General features: G+C 37.9%; 1 protein-coding gene and 1 long non-coding RNA gene across 2 annotated transcripts in view; one reads left to right on the top strand and one right to left on the bottom strand.

Moving 5' to 3' along the window:
* Positions 1-2174: 2174 nt before the first annotated feature.
* LOC110949529 (zeta-sarcoglycan-like) overlaps positions 2175-21787 on the bottom strand; it is a 43739-nt gene continuing 24126 nt past the window's right edge. Inside the window, exons 4-8 of the mRNA XM_022191639.2 lie at positions 18329-18416; positions 16773-16895; positions 16061-16133; positions 3970-4093; positions 2175-2770 (exon numbers count right to left, since the gene is read on the bottom strand). Of these exons, the coding sequence (XP_022047331.1) occupies positions 2579-2770; positions 3970-4093; positions 16061-16133; positions 16773-16895; positions 18329-18416 (600 nt within the window). The 3' untranslated portion in view covers positions 2175-2578. The remainder of the gene's footprint in view (positions 2771-3969; positions 4094-16060; positions 16134-16772; positions 16896-18328; positions 18417-21787) is intronic.
* Positions 4030-16871, top strand: LOC110949531 (uncharacterized). Its single transcript, XR_007939653.1, has 3 exons — positions 4030-4162; positions 7145-7258; positions 16735-16871. It is a non-coding gene; the product is annotated as an uncharacterized LOC110949531 (long non-coding RNA).

Genomic DNA, 21787 nt, shown 5'->3' with positions numbered 1-21787 from the left:
TTTAAAAATGTCCAGAAATGACAAAATTGTCCAAAATATGAATCAGCATTTAAAATTGCCGACTTCCTGTTGGGTTTTGGGTATTGGTGCATGAGGCTTTTTTGTGCGTCCTGATGAGTTACATATGTGTACCAAATTTCGTAGCTCTAGGTGAAACACAGTCTCTCGGCTGAATTTTCATAATATTCCAGGGGGCGCTATGGAGCCATTTTGCCATTACCCAAAAATATACATTTTTTCGCCGGTCCTGGCATGTGTTTGCATTTTGATGTGTTTTCGAGTATTTTTAGGGTGTCAAAAAATGCGTTTCTTCCGTCCGACGTGGAAAGTATAATAAATATGCAGTTTCCATGTTAAATCCCATTACAGTTCTCACTTTAAAGCCCTTTCAGATGCCATTCTGTTTAAAATCAAACAAATCTGAAGGAAGTTCTAACTTGACTCCCTCAGATTTAGCAGAATTTCTTTTTTAATCTACAATAACTTTAGCATATTGAATGAAGCAATGCAAAATTTTACCTTCATACTATGAACATTTCTGATATATTTTTTTTGCCTTTAAATAGACGAGGGTACGTCGAAATTACATCACACTTAAAACTATTTTGACACAGAAGGCATCGTTTATAAAAGATTAGATCAAATGAAGGAAAAATGAGACTTTTCATTGCTGCAACTCTGAAAATATTCATAGTATGAAGGTAAAACTTTGCATGGCTTCATTAAATATACTAGTTAATGAATTCTTTGGTTAATTTTATATGAAATGACTCATCAGTTCATTTGCCACTGTGTGATTTGCAGCAAAAATTTTCTCCTGGAGCCACACTTGACTCTTTTGGGGAACTACATGAACGAGTTTTGACAAACAAGGGAAAAAAAATCTGTCATCCTGAATGTCTGAAGCACCAAAACTTGTGACCGTCAAGTGAGCAAACGCCATCGTGGCTCTTACCAAAGCAGCTCGTCTCTGCCGGAGGTCGCTGTCGGTGGACACATGGCCGCCTGCCTCGATCTCAGCTGCAGCTCCAAGGTCAGCCAACCGCTGAGGGGGATGTAATATGCAAGAGTTACTAGCAGGCAATTAAACCATTACACTTGTCTTTGAAGTTAGCGAGAGCAGACACAGTGGCAGGGATTCACTGAAATCACTAATGAGACACAAAATATGCACTTGTTAAAAAATACTTACCGCAAAGTTAATTTATTAGCTCTTCTGGAGCTTTTGAGCATTTATTTAACAGTTTGAGTTCACTGTTCGATAGAATGTTATCTGATGAAAAGCCCCAGAAGAGCTACTAAATGATGTGTTTTGTCTACTTTATAAAAACTAATCATCAAAATCTCAAACTTTATGCTAATTTCAAGGTGTTTTAACGCTCTTATGGAAAGCATGTATAATAGTTACCTTTGAGAAGTAGAAATCCTGAAAAAGCTTCACCTGAACATTCAAACCACCATCATGTACCACATAAAAGCTAGTTGAATTTTAAACACTTTTACTTTATTTTTGGTCACTGATTTAAGATGTAGTATTTATTTAATAGTTATTTTATCTTTTTTTTTAAATGGCTACCATTTTAAAATGTGTGTGGCTAACATTCTTGTATGAAACTTCACCCTAATTGACCCAATTTTCAACCAAGAACGTTAGCTGCACAAGTTTTCTAAATGGTGGCCATTTTTCAAGATGGCCGCCATTTCCAAAATGCAATCCGATATATTTCCACACATTTTGTAGAACTACTTGCTTGGTTTTGGTGTCAAAATATTGGGAATTTAGCCAGTAGAATCCAAATTTGCAGGTGCTAACATGACAGCTTGCAACCTAATAGTGTTTTTTTTTTTGATATGAGAATTTTCCTTCCTGTCAGTTACTAAACTTGCACAACTACAAAAACTTACACTTTTGGAAATGTTGCTAGTTTTTGTTCAAGGATACAATCTGAAGTGGATCCAAGTTTGTTTACGTAAATCTAACTGTTTAAGGAACAAGCACAAGTCAGTGTTATTATGGGCTTTTCCAGCTACATTAAGATCTCATTAATTCAAACTGTAATAATTCAAAGTTTACGCTTATTTCAGTGTTTAGTCACTTCCATAGAAAACGTGTAATAGTTACCTTGGAATAGTGGAAGTCCTGTAAAAGCTTCACCTGTATGTTTAAAACAGCATCATGTTCCACATAAAAACATGTTTAATTTCAAACACACACTAACATGGTTGGAAAAAAACATGTCGATGGAAAGAAAAAGGATTTAGTCAAGGGGGGATATTGTGCTTCTTTCACTTTCTACATTTGACTCCGATTGCACACAGTTTCAACATGACGCCGTGTAAAGCTGAAGGCACCTGTGTTTTATCTCTTCCCTTCTGTTCTTTCTGAATCGGGAAAACAGTCACGGCTTGTCCGCAATAAACCCAGAGTAGAAAAATAAAAGTCCTTTGACTCTAAGAAGGTAGTGGAGATTCTCCTGTACAGATTCCTGATTCCAGGGAGCTTCCATCGGTGGAAGAAGTGAAGAGTTTGGCGTCTGCGGCTCCACACCAGATGTTGTCGGTGTCCTTGTCGGCCAGGTCAGCTCCAGAGGCAGATGTTGCTCATGGCCTGGCAGGTGGAGCTGCTCTCGGCGGGGGAGAGGTAGATCTTACCGCTGGGGCAAACACAAACCTCGTACAAGGCCTGGTCCTCGGAGGCCTGACCGGCAGACGCTGCATAGACGCCCAGCGGGAGGCTGCCGAGCTGAATGGTGTTGGCGTCTAAAAGTATCTGTGAGGAAAACAACGTGGTGCTGGAAGTCATTCAAATAACACTGTCAGAGGAGCCCTGCAGTGATGTATCACCAGCTGGAACTGATGAATGGCCGTGGTGCAATCAGTAAATACAATGGAGTGAAATACAGCAGCTCTGATCGGGTCAGTCAGGACGTAAAGTCAGGACACTTTTTACTTTAGAAAACTGCACATTTTTAGCCATACTGGTGGAAGTCGTCTGCTTTGACTTATCATTCAAACGTAGAAGTTGATAGTATAGTGTAATGGCGAAAGAATTACAACAGTATATGTTTAGTTTGGTTCCTTTTAAAGGCTCGCTTTCACTTTTAGAAGTGTATCTGTGTTCCGGATACACTTCTAAAAGTTATCTCTAATTTAAAAAAAAAAAAAGGCAATGCTTTTAAAATTAGTTGCTATTTTTCAATCCTTAACATGTAAAAAAAATATTTCTTTCATATAACAACAAATCTTTAAAATAATATTTTGACTGATTTACATAGAGTAAAAATGGTGTAATTGTAAGGGCTGACATTGTAGAGCACAAATTACTAAATAACAGATTTTTGACAGACAGTTACAGTTTACATTTAAACTAAAGTTTTTTTCCTGTTGTACTAAAGAGTGTCTGTAATTTGTCAAAACAACAAATGTCTTTAAATTTACAGTTAAGAAATTATTATTTTTCAACCCTTAATATACAGATTTTTTTCTTTTAAATAAACACTGCAAAAATATTTTTTTCTACCGTAATTTAAATCTGGTACAATTAAATGACGTCATTCTATATTGAAACATTATAAAAGAACAAATTACTAATTGTGAAAATATGAGTTTCGATGTGGAAATTATTTGCAGTGTTGTCCTAATTAATACTTTTTTCTGTGTTTTTTGTTATTTCACTAAACACCTTTTTACTGTAATGTATAAACAGTAAACAGATGTTTGCCAATAATATTAATTTTTGACTGTTACTGTAATCCATCATTTTTACCGGTACACAGTGCAGTAGTTTAAATTTGAAAACCAGTTTTACGAGAAAGGAAATGCAGCAAACATGTTCTAACAAACACTTAACGTCAGCATAATTCTATAAATAGGAAAAAATTAAATACTGAGGAAAGTGAGGAGGCTGCAAATGAAAAAGGGCAATAAAGAGTAGGTCTCAGTCCTGGACTAACATCTAATCCTCCTCACCTCTCCCTCTGTGGACTCCAGCTGTAGGTCCTTCCGGCCGCTGACCTTCAGAGGGCCCTTGGCAGCGCTGACTTCCACCCCTCTGGGAGCCTCCATGGTCAGGGTTCGTGTTGGAGACTCCAGCCTGACCAGGATAAATAGGAAAACAAGTTTAGAGATTCAAAGGATGAACTCCAGTCATTCTGCTGATGCTGTGAGTATGATCGTAATATTATTCAAAGTTCAGTATGCTTTTTTTTTACATTCTATTTGTTTAACACAAAGCAGCAAAGCATTTAAAAGTGGGGTCAGAATGAAGCACAATTTATTTCCGTTTGCGTTTGTATTTTTGGTGTACCACTGACTTCTGCACTTGTAGCGGTAGCCCCTCTCGTTATTCCAAAGCAGCGCAGCGATCCTAAAGAGCCCCTAATTGTGTGAGCTGATTTTGACCTTCAGCAACACTGAGGCTAATACAATTTGCATTTTCCTCCTGTGGACTGTTTGTTTACACGGGGAAAGATAAGTGTGAGAGCCAATCAATGTGGAATTTGTTTTCATAACTCATAACTGTTTGAAATTGATCCTCCCTCCCCACTTCCCCCAAATCTGTTTTCAATGAATTTTAAATGGAAGACTTTAAGGAGCCGCCTTGAAATCGCTTAAATCTCCAAACCCTCTGAAACTGACACACATTCTGGATTATGTGCGAGTGGAATAAGAGGGGGGAAAAAATAGAAAAGCAAATGAATTTCATCTGCATTTGAAAAGCCTGTCAGTAGATACAGTTTGAAGGGGATCTGTGAAATGCGCCTTTGACCTGGGACTGTTTGTGCTTCAGACCTGTGTGAATAAATAAACTGGAAATCTGCTCAGTTACTTTTATTTACTCGTCTACTGCTGAGACAAACTGTGAAGCAACAGACAGCATCATGACTCGTTTATGGAGATTTTCTTATTTCATTTTTAACTCAATCCACAATCCTTACTTTGTTTTTGATCATTTATTGAAAATATCTTATGTATTTATTAATCATTTAATTAAAATTGATGTAAAATGGCTACCATTTTAATAATTTGTGTGGCTAATGTTCTTGTATGTTTAATCACCCTAATTAATCCAAGAATGTTAGCTACATAAATTAAAAAATGGTGACCATTTATCAAGATAGCGCCACTTCCAATATGCATTCCACAGCATGATCTCAGAGTGATTTGCTTGGTTTTGGTGACTTTATTTTGAAGGTTCACAGTTGCTTTCTCTTGGGTTCAAACATGTATGCCAATATCCGCCATCTTGAAAAATGGACGCCATTTACAATTTAATGGGGAGCCTATAAATATATAAATAAGGAAAGTTTGATGCCTTTATGACAGTTTGAGTGATTTTTCAGTCGTCTGTGCCACCACGTGCATTTTTTTCTCGTTCGACGCTCCTCAGCTTCTCGTTTCAATAATTATTCAACATTAATCCGCAGATGTTTTCGTGGCTTAGACAGAGGAGTCATTAAAAAGACACATTTAAAACACTTTGCACTTGGCTGCGCAGTAAGAAATCAGCCATACAGGGTGTGACGCATGTGTGCGTGATATTTTCACTCCATTCAAAGCAGTTTCTATCATCACACACAGACCAGGAAATTCTGCCAGAAGACTAAGTGCTCAATTTCCAAGAGTGCTTGTTCGAGACACAGTCCAGAATAAAGCATTAAATGAATTAAATTGAATTAAAAATGTCTCTTGTGTTTTATAACCACCCCGGACTACTTCCATTATCATGTATGGTCTGTATGAGGCTCCAACAGCAGCCTGAAGTCACATTTCACTTAACTGACTGTCATAAGTAGTAACCATTAATGAGATACCGTTTAAAATACATTACACATGTTTAATTACATCATTTTAACCCCAGGATCCCTGATAATTGTATTGAATATAATGAGTGAACTGACATTCTGATCCAGTCTAAATGTTAATCTGAACTGATTTTACAAGTCTTAAATACAAATCTATATTTATTATTTTTATAAATATTATATATTTACTATATACACGTTTCTGTTCTAAAGTTTTGGGTCACCCAGAAAATTTCATGTTTTCCAAGAAAACTCACACTTTTATTCATGTGCTAACATAACTGCACAAAGGTTTTCTAATCATCAATGAGCCTTTCAACACCATTAGCTAACACAATGTAGCATTAGAACACAGGAGTGATGGTTGCTGGAAATGTTCCTCTGTACCTCTATGGAGATATTCTACTGAAAATCAGCCTTTTTCCAGCTAGAATAGTCATTTACGACATTAGCAATGTCTAGACTGTATTTCTGATTAATTTAATGTCATCTTCATTGAAAAAAAAAATGCTTTTCTTTCAAAAAATAAGGACATTTCTAAGTGACCCCAAACTTTTGACACACTAACATTTCCAGACTCATCGAATTGAAAATACATTTGCTTTTATTGGGGTTAATTCATCTAAAATCATCAGCTTCCTTCTGATCAACCATCACTGATAACTTTTTTTTAATCATAAAATATGGATATTTAAAAATGTATCTGTATAATTTTAGCTTGATGTATCAAATATTTTCTGAGATAATTTTTGAAAGAAAAAAATCCCAACCACTCATTTTCAGTAAGTTTTTTTTTAAAAATTATATTTTAAACCTGTTTAATCAATAAAATCTCAGGAACTATGAAAGATCAAAGTCTGTAATTTAAACTGCTGTTTCCCATCATGTCATTGACTCAGAATCTGTAATATTGGACAAGTAGATAAAAGAATCTCTGACTATTCTGAAACTGTGCTCTACCTGGATCAGACTATGTACCAATACTTTAGTTTTGTGGTACAACAAACCGTTATAACTAATAATTTTCCATTTTGCAGAGAAAGGGGATATTTTTAGAAAACTGGACATCAACATGAACTTTGTTTTAAATTTCACATTGCCTTAAAGTTTTCCCATCATCAAAATGACCAATGAGGCCATCGAAAACTTTGTCCTCCTTCGTGACAAAAAGCTTGTTGCTCCCACGATATTTTTAGGATTTCTTCCACAGACCACTGATGATAAGTGAAGCCCTTGCAGGAGATAACTTATGTGGTATTTGCGGTCATAAAGGCTGTTTTTGACGAGCTCCTGTTCTCTGGGAAACCTGACCAATCTTTTTTTCTTCCTCCTGCATTCAGGTTGACCTTTCCATCCACAGAAAGGTCGTGCTGTAGAGGAGGAAGCTGAACGGGACCGAATGTGCTGACGGCGCCAAAGAGGAAGACACTGGTTTAAACACTGCATGTCTAAAGGTGAAAGTTTATCTTTCTCGGTCACAACCACATGCAGTATCCCAATGGGACTTACGGCATTTAGTCTGTGTTCTATAAGTGGATGTCTTAAGTAATGAGGGGCAATGAACATCTGGCTGACGCAGCACAAACAAAACTTTCCAAAGGCTGCGATCCAAGTCACACACTTTAAGTATGCACTGTTCCATGCAGTTTGCATATAATTAGGACATACAGATTCATTATAATATTGCACTTTAAACTTTCACCATCATAGTCTGTAGTCCACAATCAGCTGCCATTTGTCAGTGTGCTCTCGCAAGCCAACTCTTTCTCTGGCACACGACAGAGTTTGGTAGTGTGGATACTGGAATGCACAAACCAGTAAGGTGATTTACTGGTGCATTTACTTCCAAGCTCTTGACCTGGGAACTTTTGTATTTCCATCTAAATGACAAAGCAATTTTGAGCATTCAGTGCTCCTTTAAGGTGTATGTTCGGCAACATTCAGAAAGACAAAATACGTTTTGGTAAATCTCAACATCAAGAAAACATGGAAGCAGCTGTAACTTTGCACACATATTGACAACATACAGACTCCCTTGCACATCAGTTTTTGTGGTTCTACCAATCAGTCTGCATCCACACTTTTTCAAATCAAAACAGCGAAAACTGGACCTTGTTTTGCCACACATCAAATTCTACTGATGTTTGAGGCCTCAAAACTTGGTGAAATGTCAACCAAAATCTGAATTTTTAGCAGGAAATATGAATACATCCATACATATGTACACTTACAGGAATTTTCTGAGGTTCCAATAGCACCTTTGTTTTCAAATTCTGCACTTTCCCCCATTTTCAGAGGCAAATCATTAAATCATTTGTCTTCTGCCAGAACCATTCAATCTGGATTTTCTGGAAACCGTTTTGTCTGTGGTCTCACCAACTTTAATGGTTGTGAGAGTTACATACACACGTGGACAAAATTGTTGGTACCCCTCAGTTAAAGAAGGAAAAACCCACAATTCTCACTGAAATCACTTGAAACTCACAAAAGTAACAATAAATAAAAATTTATTGAAAATTAAATAATCAAAATCAGCCATCACTTTTGAATTGTTGATTAACATAATTATTTAAAAAAACAAACTAATGAAACAGGCCTGGACAAAAATGATGGTACCTCTATAAAAGATTGAAAACTATTTGACCAGAGTGACATGATTAACTCAGGTGTGTCATTTAATTGACATCACAGGTGTTTCCAAACTCATAATCAGTCAGTCTGCCTATTTAAAGGGAGACAAGTAGTCACCCTGCTGTTTGGTGAAAAGGTGTGTACCACACTGAACATGGACAACAGAAAGCGAAGGAGAGAATTGTCCCAGGACATCCGAAAAAAAATGATAGACAAACATCTTAAAGGTAAAGGCTATAAGACCATCTCTAAACAGCTTGAAGTTCCTGTGACAACAGTGGCTCATATTATTCAGAAGTTCAAGACCCACGGGACAGTAGCCAACCTCCCTGGACGTGGCCGCAAGAGGAAAATTGATGACAAATTGAAGAGACGGATCGTTGGAATTGTATCCAAAGAGCCCAGAGCAACCTCCAAAGAAATTAAAGGTGAACTCCAAGGCCAAGGTACATCAGTGTCAGATCGCACCATTCGTCGTTGTTTGAGCCAAAGTGGACTTCATGGGAGACGACCAAGGAGGACACCACTGCTGAAAAAAACTCATAAAAAAGCCAGACTGGAATTTGCAAAAATGCATGTTGACAAGCCACAAAGCTTCTGGGAGAATGTCCTTTGGACAGATGAGACCAAACTGGAGCTTTTTGGTAAGGCACATCAACTCTATGTTCATAGACTCAAAAACCAAGCATACGAAGAAAAGAACACTGTCCCTACGGTGAAACATGGAGGAGGCTCAGTAATGTTTTGGGGCTGCTTTGCTGCATCTGGCACAGGGTGTCTTGAAAGTGTGCAAGGTACGATGAAATCTGAAGACTATCAAGGCATTCTGGAGAGAAATGTGCTGCCTAGTGTCAGAAAGCTTGGTCTCAGTCGCAGGTCATGGGTCTTCCAACAGGACAACGATCCAAAACACACAGCCAAAAACACCCAAGAATGGCTGAGAGAAAAGCGTCGGACTATTCTAAAGTGGCCTTCTATGAGCCCAGATCTGAATCCCATTGAACATATGTGGAAGGAGCTGAAACATGCCATTTGGAGAAGACACCCATCAAACCTGAGACAACTGGAGCTGTTTGCTCATGAGGAGTGGGCCAAAATACCTGTTGACAGCTGCAGAACGCTCATTGACAAATACAGAAATGGTTTAATTGCAGTGATTGCCTCAAAAGGTTGTGCAACAAAATATTAAGTTATGGGTACCATCATTTTTGTCCAGCCCTGTTTCATTAGTTTGTTTTTTTAAAATAATTATGTTAATCAACAATTCAAAAGTGATGGCTGATTTTGATAATTTAATTTTCAATAAATTTTTATTTATTGTTACTTTTGTGAGTTTCAAGTGATTTCAGTGAGAATTGTGGGTTTTTCCTTCTTTAACTGAGGGGTACCAACAATTTTGTCCACGTGTGTATCTGGAGATACTGAACCTTTAAAATTCCCAAATAAGTTTTTTTTGTTTGTTTGAAGGTGACAGTACAAAACTTAAAGGGTCCGAAATTATCATCTCAAATCCTCATCTGATTTTGTATCAAGACAGGAAAACAAAAAGGTCTAAGCAACTTTGAAAGACCGTTGGGGCACCGATGGCAGGAGCTTCAGTTGCAATTTTGTCTAAATTGTTGACATACTTGCCACACATTAAATTCTAGTAATGGTAGAGGCCTCAAAAGTTGGTGAAATGTTGACCAAATGGCAAAGAAGTAAACTCAGAACTGGTGCAGCAACAAATTTCCCAAATTCTGTCTGAATTGAGGAGGGTGACACCAAAGACCAACCAAAGACAAATGAAATCAATTAAAATACATAACATAAAATCAAAAAAACAACATCACCATTAGCCACATGATTTTTCTATCAAAAACACATCATTAGATGAATGGGATGGATACAATAAAAAGACTCACAAAATTCAAGTAGAGCTTTCATCGAGAAGTGATACGGATTTGCATAAATGATTTTACTGTTTGGTGCAACTATGAGATGCAACAATCTTTCTTTTAACAGTGTCTGAACCTTGTGAAACAATAATCCCTTCCAAATTTCAAACCAATTTTCTCCATTTTTGTACAAGACGGTCTCAGCCTTCCAAACATCACAATAATAAAGAAACAAGGGGTGAAATAGGCTGCTGCTGCTACACTACATCTCAGTCCTATCAAACTGGTGGTAGGAAAGTCTGACCAGAGCTAAGTGGGACCGAGAAGAGTTGTTCTGTTCTGCCTTTATCTTCTTAATGAACCTGTCACTCTTGTGTGGACACGCCGGCTGCTGAGACTGAACTCGAAGCTGCTCGGATAAACTGAAGACGCCTGTACGACTGGCTGCGTTGCAAATAGACTTTAAAACCCGAAGAAGATGGGGGGAGCTCCGGTGGCAGAACGCTACACAGGAAATAAAATGGAAAACGCTCCATGTGATGTCTGCACTGTAAGAAACCGGAGCACCTTCAAATCCTGTCTGGTCTGCTTAGTGTCAGACTTGTCTCGCTGCAGATTCCTACGTGGTTTTAAGCCGCAGTTTGCAGCCTGTACAAAAAAATAAAGTTGACACGATTGAGACCTGGAGACTTTTTGACGCACTGATCACAAGTCCATCTCTCATCTGTCCTCCATGGACTTTAATAGAAGAGACACATTCTCCCTCATTGTTCACAAAATAGATGATAGGAATATCACACAGCAATTCCACATTGGAGATCTGCTTCATATCACAGAGTGTGTAGCAGCTTCCATGTCTTTTCTGATAGATTTGGGACATGTGCATGAGGAATCAGAGCACCATCCTTCAAAGTTACACAGGAAATTATATGATTATGGAATTGACAGATGGGAACTAAACACTAATGCTTACAGACAGGTTTTCAGCAATTATCTATTTTGATTTGTCTCAAACTCAGCCCCAGAGGGTGTTTTGAGTGTAGCTGAACTGGACTGAACTACAGGAGTCAGTGTGAGGTGAAGGAGCTGATCAGAGCCTGACAACAGCAATGACTAAAGGTAATGAAGCTGTGAGCCGAGACAAGACATGACAAACTGACGTCTCTCCAGCGGGATCATATCCACTTTATAACTGCACTCCCTTTCTTTTATAGAGCTCACAAGCAAGGCCTCTGTTCTTGATAAGCACCACTGCATTTGTTCACAAGTCGCCATACACCAATATGTTTCCTGGCTGTTAGGAAAAATAAAGGATGCAGGTCAGTTGCAGGGAACCGAAACAGCTAAAAACTATTTTGTTAACAAATACTACACAACGTTGTTTATCAGTAATTTGAGTTGAGTGGACGTTATCCTAAGTGTTGATAGAAGCTTCTTTAACAACGGCCAGGAAAAGAGAGTTGTCACATTTGTCATTCAACAGCAGAAACACTATGAGAAAATTAACTCATCTTGAAATTATGAGCTCCGGCCAGAAATAATTAACCATCACAGAGGACCTTGTCATAGTGCCTGTTGCCAGCTAAAACCCATACAAAGCTCTCTGCTTTCCAACACTAATTGCCCGTAAGAGTTACCACCTCCTCTGGTTGCTACAATATTAAACAGCTACAGCTAATTTAAAACATATTTCCATGGCATGCATGCCCTTCGTCTTCTGCCTTATCCGTTAATTTGCATCCCTAAATGCCATTTCTGCAACACCTTTTACACTCATACAGCCTTATACTATCACACTCCCCACTTCACTCTCAGGACGATGCCTCCACTGTGGCAGTCCTGACCAGGTTCACACCAAACATGTTGGAGTACACCACATTATCTCAGTCTCATCTGAACAAAGAATGTGCTCCCAACATTTATTTGGCTTCTTTTCGTGTTCTTGAAGTGTGAACTAGTCTTTTTTGTGTTTTGCTTGGATGCCTCCCACAGAGGTTGATATAAAGAACTGTCCTTTCCACTGTCTGAGCGGTCACAAAAACCTCAGTGTCAAGTCTGAATCAGCTGATGTCTGTTTTGAGAGCTAATTACCTCCGCCAAGGAGGTTATGCGATCGGGTCCGTTTATTTGTCTGTCTGTGTGCGTGTCTGTGGACAGGATTTCTCGGAAACTACTTGTCGGATCTTCATGAAATTTTCACCAGAGGTGGATCTTGGCCCAGGGAAGACTCCATTCAAATTTTGTGTTGATCCGGTTAAGGATCTGGATTCTGGATCCGGATTTAGATTTTCCAACTTCGTATCATCTTCCCTTGGCGGAGGTCAGAAATCTCGGATTGCTCCTGTTTTTTTTTGCAAATTGTGAACTGTGAATTTTAGAGGGATGACGGTTGCAGCTCTGATTAGTGGTACTATCGCTCCTTCTATACCTCCTGATTACTGTGGGAGATTTACTGATTTTCAGTTGATCATCCTGAATCTTTTATCATCTTTGTGAAGTCTCACTATCAGATTTTTCAGTTCCTTTGTTTGATTCTTTTCCACGTGGATCCATAATGAAGACATGCAGATAGACATAGTCTGTAGGTCCAAAACTGAGAAGGTCTTGCTGTTTTCTCTCTTGGTGCACTGAGTTTCTACTGTGGGGCCAGAATTTTCAATATTGTCTTTCCAAAGTGTTGGTTTTTGATAGTTCATAAAAGGACATACTTTACTTGTCAACTTAGAGATAAAGAGATCCTGTTCACTAGCACACTTTAAAGCGTAAGTCATGAGCAACATCATTAAATGTCAGTGGAATTATTGTACTTAGAGAGAACATGATGATGAGAAACTTGAGTACCAGTGTACACAGATGAAGTACTCGGGGACCTGAATAGGTGTTTCAAAGAGGAGGAGGATCTTCGGTGGGTTTTCTTTGATTTTTGTCAGTGCTCCGTTCATCTCCCACATTAGCGCTGGCTTGCAGAGAAATACATCACACCACAAAGACAGTCATCTTTCTTAAAAGAGGAAAAGCATGGACGCAAGCCAAGACATGTTTCTATCATCCAGAGGGGTTTACTAACAAGTGGCATGCCATTTGCAAGAGAGGTTTAACTTTCGGTGTGGCAGAGGGAGGAAAGACATTCATTAGTATTGATGGAAAGTCCCCAGAGCTGCATACAGAAACAATGCATAACAATACACGTCACTTTTAGTATGAATATGAAAAACAAAATAAAAATTGCTTCAAAATGGCTTTAATGAGATTACTGAATAAGGTGCGTTAGGCAAAGAGTGCATTTTTGCGATAACGTGAGTGATTAAGCGCAGTATGATGTCATCATATTGGCTGACAAATGAGAGGTACTCGTGTGATCAATCAGTGTGCTACTATAATTTATGACTTACTGTCTGGTTTTATAATGAACAGGCTCCTACTTTGGTAACATCAGTTGGAGTTGCTGTGGATTTTCTGTTCCACAGGCTGGTAATGTCAAATCACATTAAATAGGGGTGCAGACTAATTGCTGTGCATAAAAGAGTTATGTATCTACATCAGTGTCAGCATTACTGGACCGGCACAGTCTAAGACTCTGGTTTTTTTAGGGAACAATGGCTGCTTGGGTTGTTCCCATCCATTTGTAGCTGTTTTTCATAATAATACAAAGTGAACATGTAGAATCTTTCAAAAATGAAACACTTTATCACAAAAATATAAAGAAAATTGAACTTTCATTATTGATCGAGCACGTTTGGCTAAAATATCGGTAGATAGCCTAAGTAGAACAGAGTTTCAAGATGGGTTGTTAACTAGATAAAAAAAAACATTATTTTATTTAATGTATTTTTTAAAAATATTTTCACAGTTGTCATTTTAAGAACCCACTTTATTTTGGTGCTACCTGCTCAATCAGTTCCAAAGTTTTTTTTCATTTTTGTGACCACATATTTCATATGAAAAACTATTCTAGATGTTTTATTTTGTATTATTGTGATAGCAGCATCATATGGTTCCAAAAATATCACTAGTTGACTTCTACATTATTAATTTTTTGTTAATATGAGCTCAATGATGGGACCTTTTGCAATGGCTTCAAATGCGGAGGATTGAGGAGGATTTCAACTTTCATCCATCACATAATCAGAAATGATCTGATCTACTCCAATATTACAGATTCTGAATCACTGATATGATGAGAAATAACAGTGAAAACTTAAGGCTTTCATCTTTAATAGTTCCAGAGATATTGTTGTTCAAACAGCCTCAAATTTCAATGTGCAAAAAAACCCTGCTGTCAACTGAAAGTAGGTTGACTGGCAATTTTATACAACTTGTGTCTTGAATAGTATTTGATACGTCAAGTAAAACTTCACAAATATCTTAAAAAAGTATAAAGTTTAAACTATACAAATTTCAGGCCAATCAGAGATGAATGATCAGAAACTGTTGCCTAAAAATGTATAAAATAAGACGGAATGGTCCATTACAGTTTTGGAGGGAATGCTTGGAGTTGTCAAAATTTAGAAGCTTATACAACATATTTCCAAATTCTGACTTCTTAACTTACAATAACATATCATTTTATAGAAAAAGTGAACTATTATAAGTAAAAAAGTGTCGAATTTTACTGTTTTACACTATTAAGGAGTGCACTTTTGACTATTTGCTGGTGAAAAGACATTTCTTTAAACCTGATTACATGCAAATGGTGTTTGTATTTCAACATTTGCCAGACCCTACAGCATATTAAAGTTGCGTGGATTTCTGTAAAACATATAAAAGAAGGCGTTTTTTGACGTGACGTGCCACCACAGTCATGTTGTTTACTTTGCCCACGGCCCAATTACTCTACAAACCCTGTAAATAATGATTTAAAAAGGAACAAAAATCTTGTTAGGCTCCAATTTATGTCATTAATAGCCCACATGATTCAGTTTTTTCATTTCTTTTACATGATGTTTGGAAAAGGAAATTGGGTTTAGATAAAAGGAGTGTTTATTCAGTCGTGACAGACAGAACATGCGCTTATTTTGAAGTCATTTAGAAGCAGACGTGATAGATTTTCGGAAATGAAATTATTCCTAAATTGAGCAGAATCAAGCCTTGATAAATTAAACGTCTTTGATCAAACATGCAGAACAGCCTCGTGTCCGAGCGAACATCACGCTGCTGTTTTCCTGTTCCGTCGCCTCTCTCGTTAAGATTTTGACCACATTGCAGATGGTCACCTCTGAGCCGAGCCTCTGTGTGCTCGCTTTAAAGTGAAAAACTCATCAGTATTCCTCTCACTGTGGAGGAATTAGCTGCCAGAACACTGCTTTTTCTGCCAACTTTGATCCCGGCCCTCCTTTCAGGACCAGTAAGGTGGACAACAAACCGGCGCTCGTTATGTCTCGTTAATGGAAGCTCGGAGCCTCAGGCGAAGTGCAGCAAGGATCACGTGCACCAACTTCAACCACTTTCTCAATACTCTGTCACTGCTTTAATCAAATCCTGACTGCTGTACAGAATGACTAACAAATTAGCTCAACCCTTTGGCTGTGCATTAAGAGAGTCTAGCTTCAGATTTAACAAAGCAACCAAGAGGGCGCTTAGGGTAATGACACTGGTGAACGATGGTTCCTGACACTCAGCCGTCCACTTTGAAACGCCAAGGAACATCTATCATCATTATTTGAAGATCTTAATTTTAATTCAATAGCATATGAACATACGACATTAAGCTTTAATGAATTTCTGTACAATGTCTGAATATGAACTCACTTCAGGTCTTCAGAAGCCCTCGCCTGGATCAGGGGAGTTTCTACTGAATGACCAAACACGGCGCCGTCTGAACCTGCTGACAAAACTCACTTTTAGAATTCACAGAAGAAAGATTCTCATTCCTGACACTTTCTTTGGTAATTACTGAAATACATTCAAAGAAAGCCTTGAAAGTTTACCCAAAATGTACTTTTAAAGTTTCCTTTGATGAACTATCAGAAAACAGAAACAAATCCAGGGTTCAAACTTTGACACATCCCATAATATTATGCTCATAGTCGGTTATAGAAAAAACAGTGCAGAACAAAAATGGATTTAATCTTTACATTTTGACACTTTGAGTGGATGTAAAATTGATTTGTTTTTTAACAGAACTCATATGTCTATATCTGCTTTACTGATGAAGTTATGAGGTTCAGAAATTATGGAAAAGTCAAATAAAAAGTGTGATATTTGGACCCAATTCTATTTACTTCAAGGCCCGTAATATTCATAGTATGAAAATAAAACTTTGCCATGGCAACGTTAAATATACTAGCGTTTCTGTAGGTTAAAAAAAATCTGCGTATTCTGTGGAGGTCAAGTGGAGAGTTTTATTCAGATTTGTTTGATTTTATATGGAGTTAACTTCTCCCACACAACACCCACCAACAGTTGCCTTTTCTTCATTTCAGATACCAGAAGATAATCAGGTGAGACGGTGCCAGTTTACCTGTGACTGTGAACTTCTCTGTCGTCATGACGACCTCTTCTTCGTCTGCAGTGAACAGAAGTTTACCTCCATCTCTGCTTCGCACCTCCAGCCTCTGACACTGAGCCTCCACAGCCTCAGGTCCTGCAAAGACACTAGACTGTGGTGATTCTGCTTTTTTTAAACGTAAATATACTACAAACACTGGTGAGTACCGGAAATTTATCTGCACGGCAGCGATTCATTTAGTTATGTTGCATCGTTTTAATATATTTAATGAATTTTTCCAATTTTAGTTTGACAATGAAGAAGCTTTATTCGTCTCATTGCTACCAACTTTCACTTTTTGAAAAATAGCACTGTTAACTAAAGGTTGCCTCTTGTGTCTTCCGGTCTTGTAAATCAGCGTTGGGAAGCGGTGTTTGGGCATGTAAGACTATTAGCAATCTGAAATACTTTGTCGAGTGCTTGCTCTGCAAATGAAAGGCGCCTAACAAAGCTGGATCAGCAGTGTTTTTACAATGAATGAGGACAAATCAGTAATCTGCTCCGCTGGTATTCCTGCTCTCCAAACTTTGGTGTTGTTCCAGATGTGCATGCAGAAATTTCTAATGTCTCCCTTCCTCGCCTCTCTTCCATTAATCCACGGGCTGCTGAGAATTTAATTATTCTCGCTCAGTTTCATCTCATTTCAGACAAAAATGCACTTTCTACAAAAGCCGGCGCTAATGTCCAAAAGGAAGGTCGAGCGTGACCAGAACAGTGTCATCAGGCGTCACAAACCAGTCCTGTCAAATCAGCATCAACTCTCAACTTATGCTGGCTCAGATCAACAGCTAATAATGTTAATAAGCAGGTCATTTGCTCTCCAGTGATCATTAATCATGCAAATGATTTTGGTAATTTGGGCTGACTCATAGTTAAAAAAAGAGGAATCTTTGGCCTTGGTAGAGGTGCATCAAAGGGTAGCGTCTGGAAGAAGGTCCAGAGACGATTTAAGGATGAATTTGTTGTGCTAATCTTGATTCAATTCACTAAAAAATGGCACAGATAGAGCACTTTGGACAGTCAAGTCAGATCAGTTTTTCAACAAGTTCATTAAAATTTAGCCCAAGTGTTAAAAAATATGAATTCCAGCCCAAGTTCTCTCCAAGACCAGAAGGACAATTCACACTACAGCAATTTTAAAGTCTCTGCACTGGTTACCTGTCTCTTTTAGAATTGATCGTAACATCCTTTTATTGGGTTCTAAAGTTCTTTATGGTCTTGGTCCTTCATATTTATCCGATTTGCTCTGAAGCCCCTTGAACCCTCAGGTCTTCTGGTAGAGTTTTTTAATTAAACCTAAAGCCAGAACAAAAATATATGTTGAGGCAGCATTTTGCTATTATGGTCCACATCCGTGGAACATCCTTCCAGAAGATCTGTTAATATTTTTTAAAATCAAACGCGAGACCTACCTTTGTAGTTAGGCTTTGATTAATTTTATAGATTTTATTTATAACTCTTCTTAGAAATATTTTTAAGTGGCAAGTTACCATTTCAGCGGTAAAATAGGACGCAAAGTGGAAACTCACCCACTGTGAGCTGACCGGTCAGCTGGCCTTCGTTGTTTCTGGCATTCATGGTCACGTTCTTTTCTGACCGCAAGACCAACAAGCTGTCCTGAAGGGAAACATTAATGAGGTTTAAATCTCTTTAACACAGGCGGGATCCAAAGTTTTGAGCAGTAGTACCTCCATCAGTCTTTTCCTTAACTGATAACACTCCTATAAAGTGACGAAACTCCAACTTATGGAACATCTGCTTATCGATAGACACTACTATTTACCAAAGTTCCCCAAATGCCTCACATGCAGGTTTAGGCAGAAGCTAACCAGGTGACTGCATTACATTCAGACAGGTGTGTGACCAAAAAATGGTTTGAAAAAGTCAAATAAGGCTTTTCAGTGTCAGATTTACCTTGATTTAAGCCAAGTGATTTTATCAGTGTGGACTGTTTTCTATGAGTGTTGTATGCGAGGAGTTTATTTTTATGAGCAGAGTTTACTGTTTTCTATGTGTGGCGGTTTCTATAAGGGAAGTCTTCTAGGAGCACGTTTTGTGTGAGTGGAGCTTCCCACGAATGGAGTTTTTGCACAAGTAGAATTTTCTACAAGGAGAGTTTTTTTTTTTTTATGAGCAAAATGTTCTACGAGCGGAAATTCCTACAAGTGGATTTTTTTAGAGGGCTTTTATCGTTGCAGATTTTTTTTCATGAGCGAAACTATCTACAAATGGAGTTTCTATGAGTGAAGTCTTGTACAAACTTTGATTTTTAAGAATGGTGTCATCTTTCAACAAAGTTTTCTACATGAGAAGATTTTCTAGCAAAGAAAATTCAACTTGTGTTGGTTTTGTATTTATGCTTGATGAGTGCTGTTACGAAGAGCAGAGTTACAAACAAGAGTGGACTTTTCTAAAGTTGAGTACATATTAAACGCTAAGACCACAATTGCTTGTGATCATTCAGTGGGAAGCTAAAAATGCTGATTAGTTTTCCATTTCATTTTGCAGTCTTTGTGCTGTGTTGTGATTAAATGTAGTACTTTTATTTGGTAAAACCTGCTTAAGTCAGTATCTCCCAGCATGCAGCTACATTCTGTATCATCAAGAATATCTGAATCTGACCTCTCCTTAAAATTATTACCAATAGATCATGTTGTCATTGGAATCTGCAACGAGCAAAATGGGTTGTTAAATACGTCAAGTAGCTCGACTGAGGCAGTGAAGAAGAAAAAGTATGATTTTCTACCACAAGAGGGTCATCAAACCAGTGAAATTATCATCTTGCACTATTGATCCTCAGGGCCAGTGACCCCCCTAATTAAATTATTCAGCTATCAGGGAATCACTGGACCAGCTCTCCATCCTACGGGTCTGGTTCTACTGCCCACTGAGATCTAGCTCAGGGGGATGCTGTAGAACGACATGAATGCAACAATTTGAAACTGCACATTCAAAAAACAGTGAGATATGCAACTGAAGCTCTGATGGTAAAAAAAAAAACCTTTGTCCTTGTTTCAATGTTAAATCTGTTTAAAAAGAAAGGAAGGAATTAAATGAATATATCAGATTATTAAACAGGAATCATCCTTTAAAACCCCACACTCAGCAGCCATTAGACAGAGTCACTGCCTTGTCTCATTGAGATCAGTGTGAATGTAATTGAGTCTGTTCAAAGTTGGTTCCAGAGCCGATCTTCCACTGGATATTAACCACTGAATTAAGTGACATTAAGACAAAAATGGAACAAATTAAAAGTAAATTATCCAAAGATGAGTAATGAAGTGTAGACACAGTTTGAGGAGAGAGGCAGGGCGGCTAAGGATGTGTTTTTTTTATAACTGACAAGCGTAGGAGTGTCCTGTTCTCCACTGCAAACATGTTAACTATAGACCTGTTCAGCTTTCTGGCAGTTTTGCAAAGTTTATGGCTGTTTGACATTTGAATGATGGAGCATTTGTGTGTCAGAGTGTGCATGTTGAAAAAGCTTTGACTGTTGTACTGCAGTTGTCCACAATTATCTGTAACATCAGCTCATGATGGAGGGAATACATCAAGACACAACAAGTCTGTTTGGCAACGTTCCAGATCATTTTCTTTAAAACTCATTCTTGCTTTCAAATCAGCTAAATCTGACATTAGAACACCTTATTTAATTGTTTTCACACTAACTGATTGGAGACTGGAAGCTTCCCTGTGCACAGCTTATCAGCTAGCTTCTAACACAACCTGCAGATGAACACGATTTTGTGCGTTGCTTGTGTTTTAACTTCCTTCCCCTGTCTCTGTTTCCATCCTCTTTTGACTGTCTTTTTTTAATTCTCTTTTTATTCCCTATAGAAGTCAGCAGATACACAATTCCTTACAAATGTACATTGCAAACAATTTTGTAAATGAACAGACATACGGAACGAGTGTATAAAAATAATCTAAAATAGAACACATACAGTACATACACACCAGAAAAAGAGAAAAACCGACAAAACAAAAAAAGAAAAAGCAAAGCAAAGCAAAAAAATCTCAAAACTGTGTAGCAGAGAACCAGTGGTGTCATATTACAACTTATATTATGTCATTTAAAGTCTGAAGTTTAAAGTTTCATCAGTGGTTCATTTTCATTCCCTGACTGCTCGTTTCCAGTATAAAAGCTTCTCATAAATGAATACAAGGAGAAGAAATGTGAGGTTTTGATATGAAGTATTCCTTCTAAACATTCTATAGGTCTTAAACTGCTTCCTCTGGGGCTGAGTAGCTCTTCTCAATACTTTCCTGGGATCACATAGAAGGCTTTTTTAGTTGCTCTGCCTGTTGAGGAAGGTCAAGTGCAGATCAGAGTGAATGCACACAAATGGAGCCTGTTGTTGTAGGTGCACCGGGCGCCGTCAGATTGAAAAATTACCAAGGCTGCTGTAAGGCAAAGGATGCTTCCCTGCATACAATGAATAACATCACAGCCGAGAGCTACGACACGCCGCTTCAATGACACACTCACAAAAAAAAAAACCTCATATGATGCTACTATCTGTGTGCGAGAGAGTGTAAAATAAAATGCAGTTGTTTTAAACATAAACAAAGAGCACCACTCAGGGGTTTAACTGTAATCCTAACCGAGTATTTGCATAAATATATTTAAATTTTAATTATATTTGATTGTTGTGCTGGAAGATAATTTGCATACTGAGCCGAACAAGTAAATATAATGAAGAAAAAAAACGTTGAACGGGGATGCTTATTACGGTTTAATTTCCTTATTCAAATATCAAATCTTGCAGGCAGGCAGCAGTTTGCAGTTGCACATTTAACAGTTTTTAATATTAAAAAGTTCCTTCATCAAAGTGGATCAAGCTGGAGAATGTATAGACTTTTAAAGCAGAGCTGCAGTTTAAGCCGTGAGAGTTTAACAAGTGGATGGTTTAAGCCGCCTTTTTTGCAGAAATGATGCTCTCCATCGTCTCTCTCATGCTTATCAAATGCAAGTAGGTGAGACTGAG

Source organism: Acanthochromis polyacanthus, chromosome 23 (genome assembly GCF_021347895.1).
Source record: "Acanthochromis polyacanthus isolate Apoly-LR-REF ecotype Palm Island chromosome 23, KAUST_Apoly_ChrSc, whole genome shotgun sequence".
In the NCBI taxonomy this organism is placed as follows: domain Eukaryota; kingdom Metazoa; phylum Chordata; class Actinopteri; family Pomacentridae; genus Acanthochromis; species Acanthochromis polyacanthus.
Note: the sequence above shows the minus strand (reverse complement) of the source record. Positions and strands in the feature narration are given on the sequence as shown.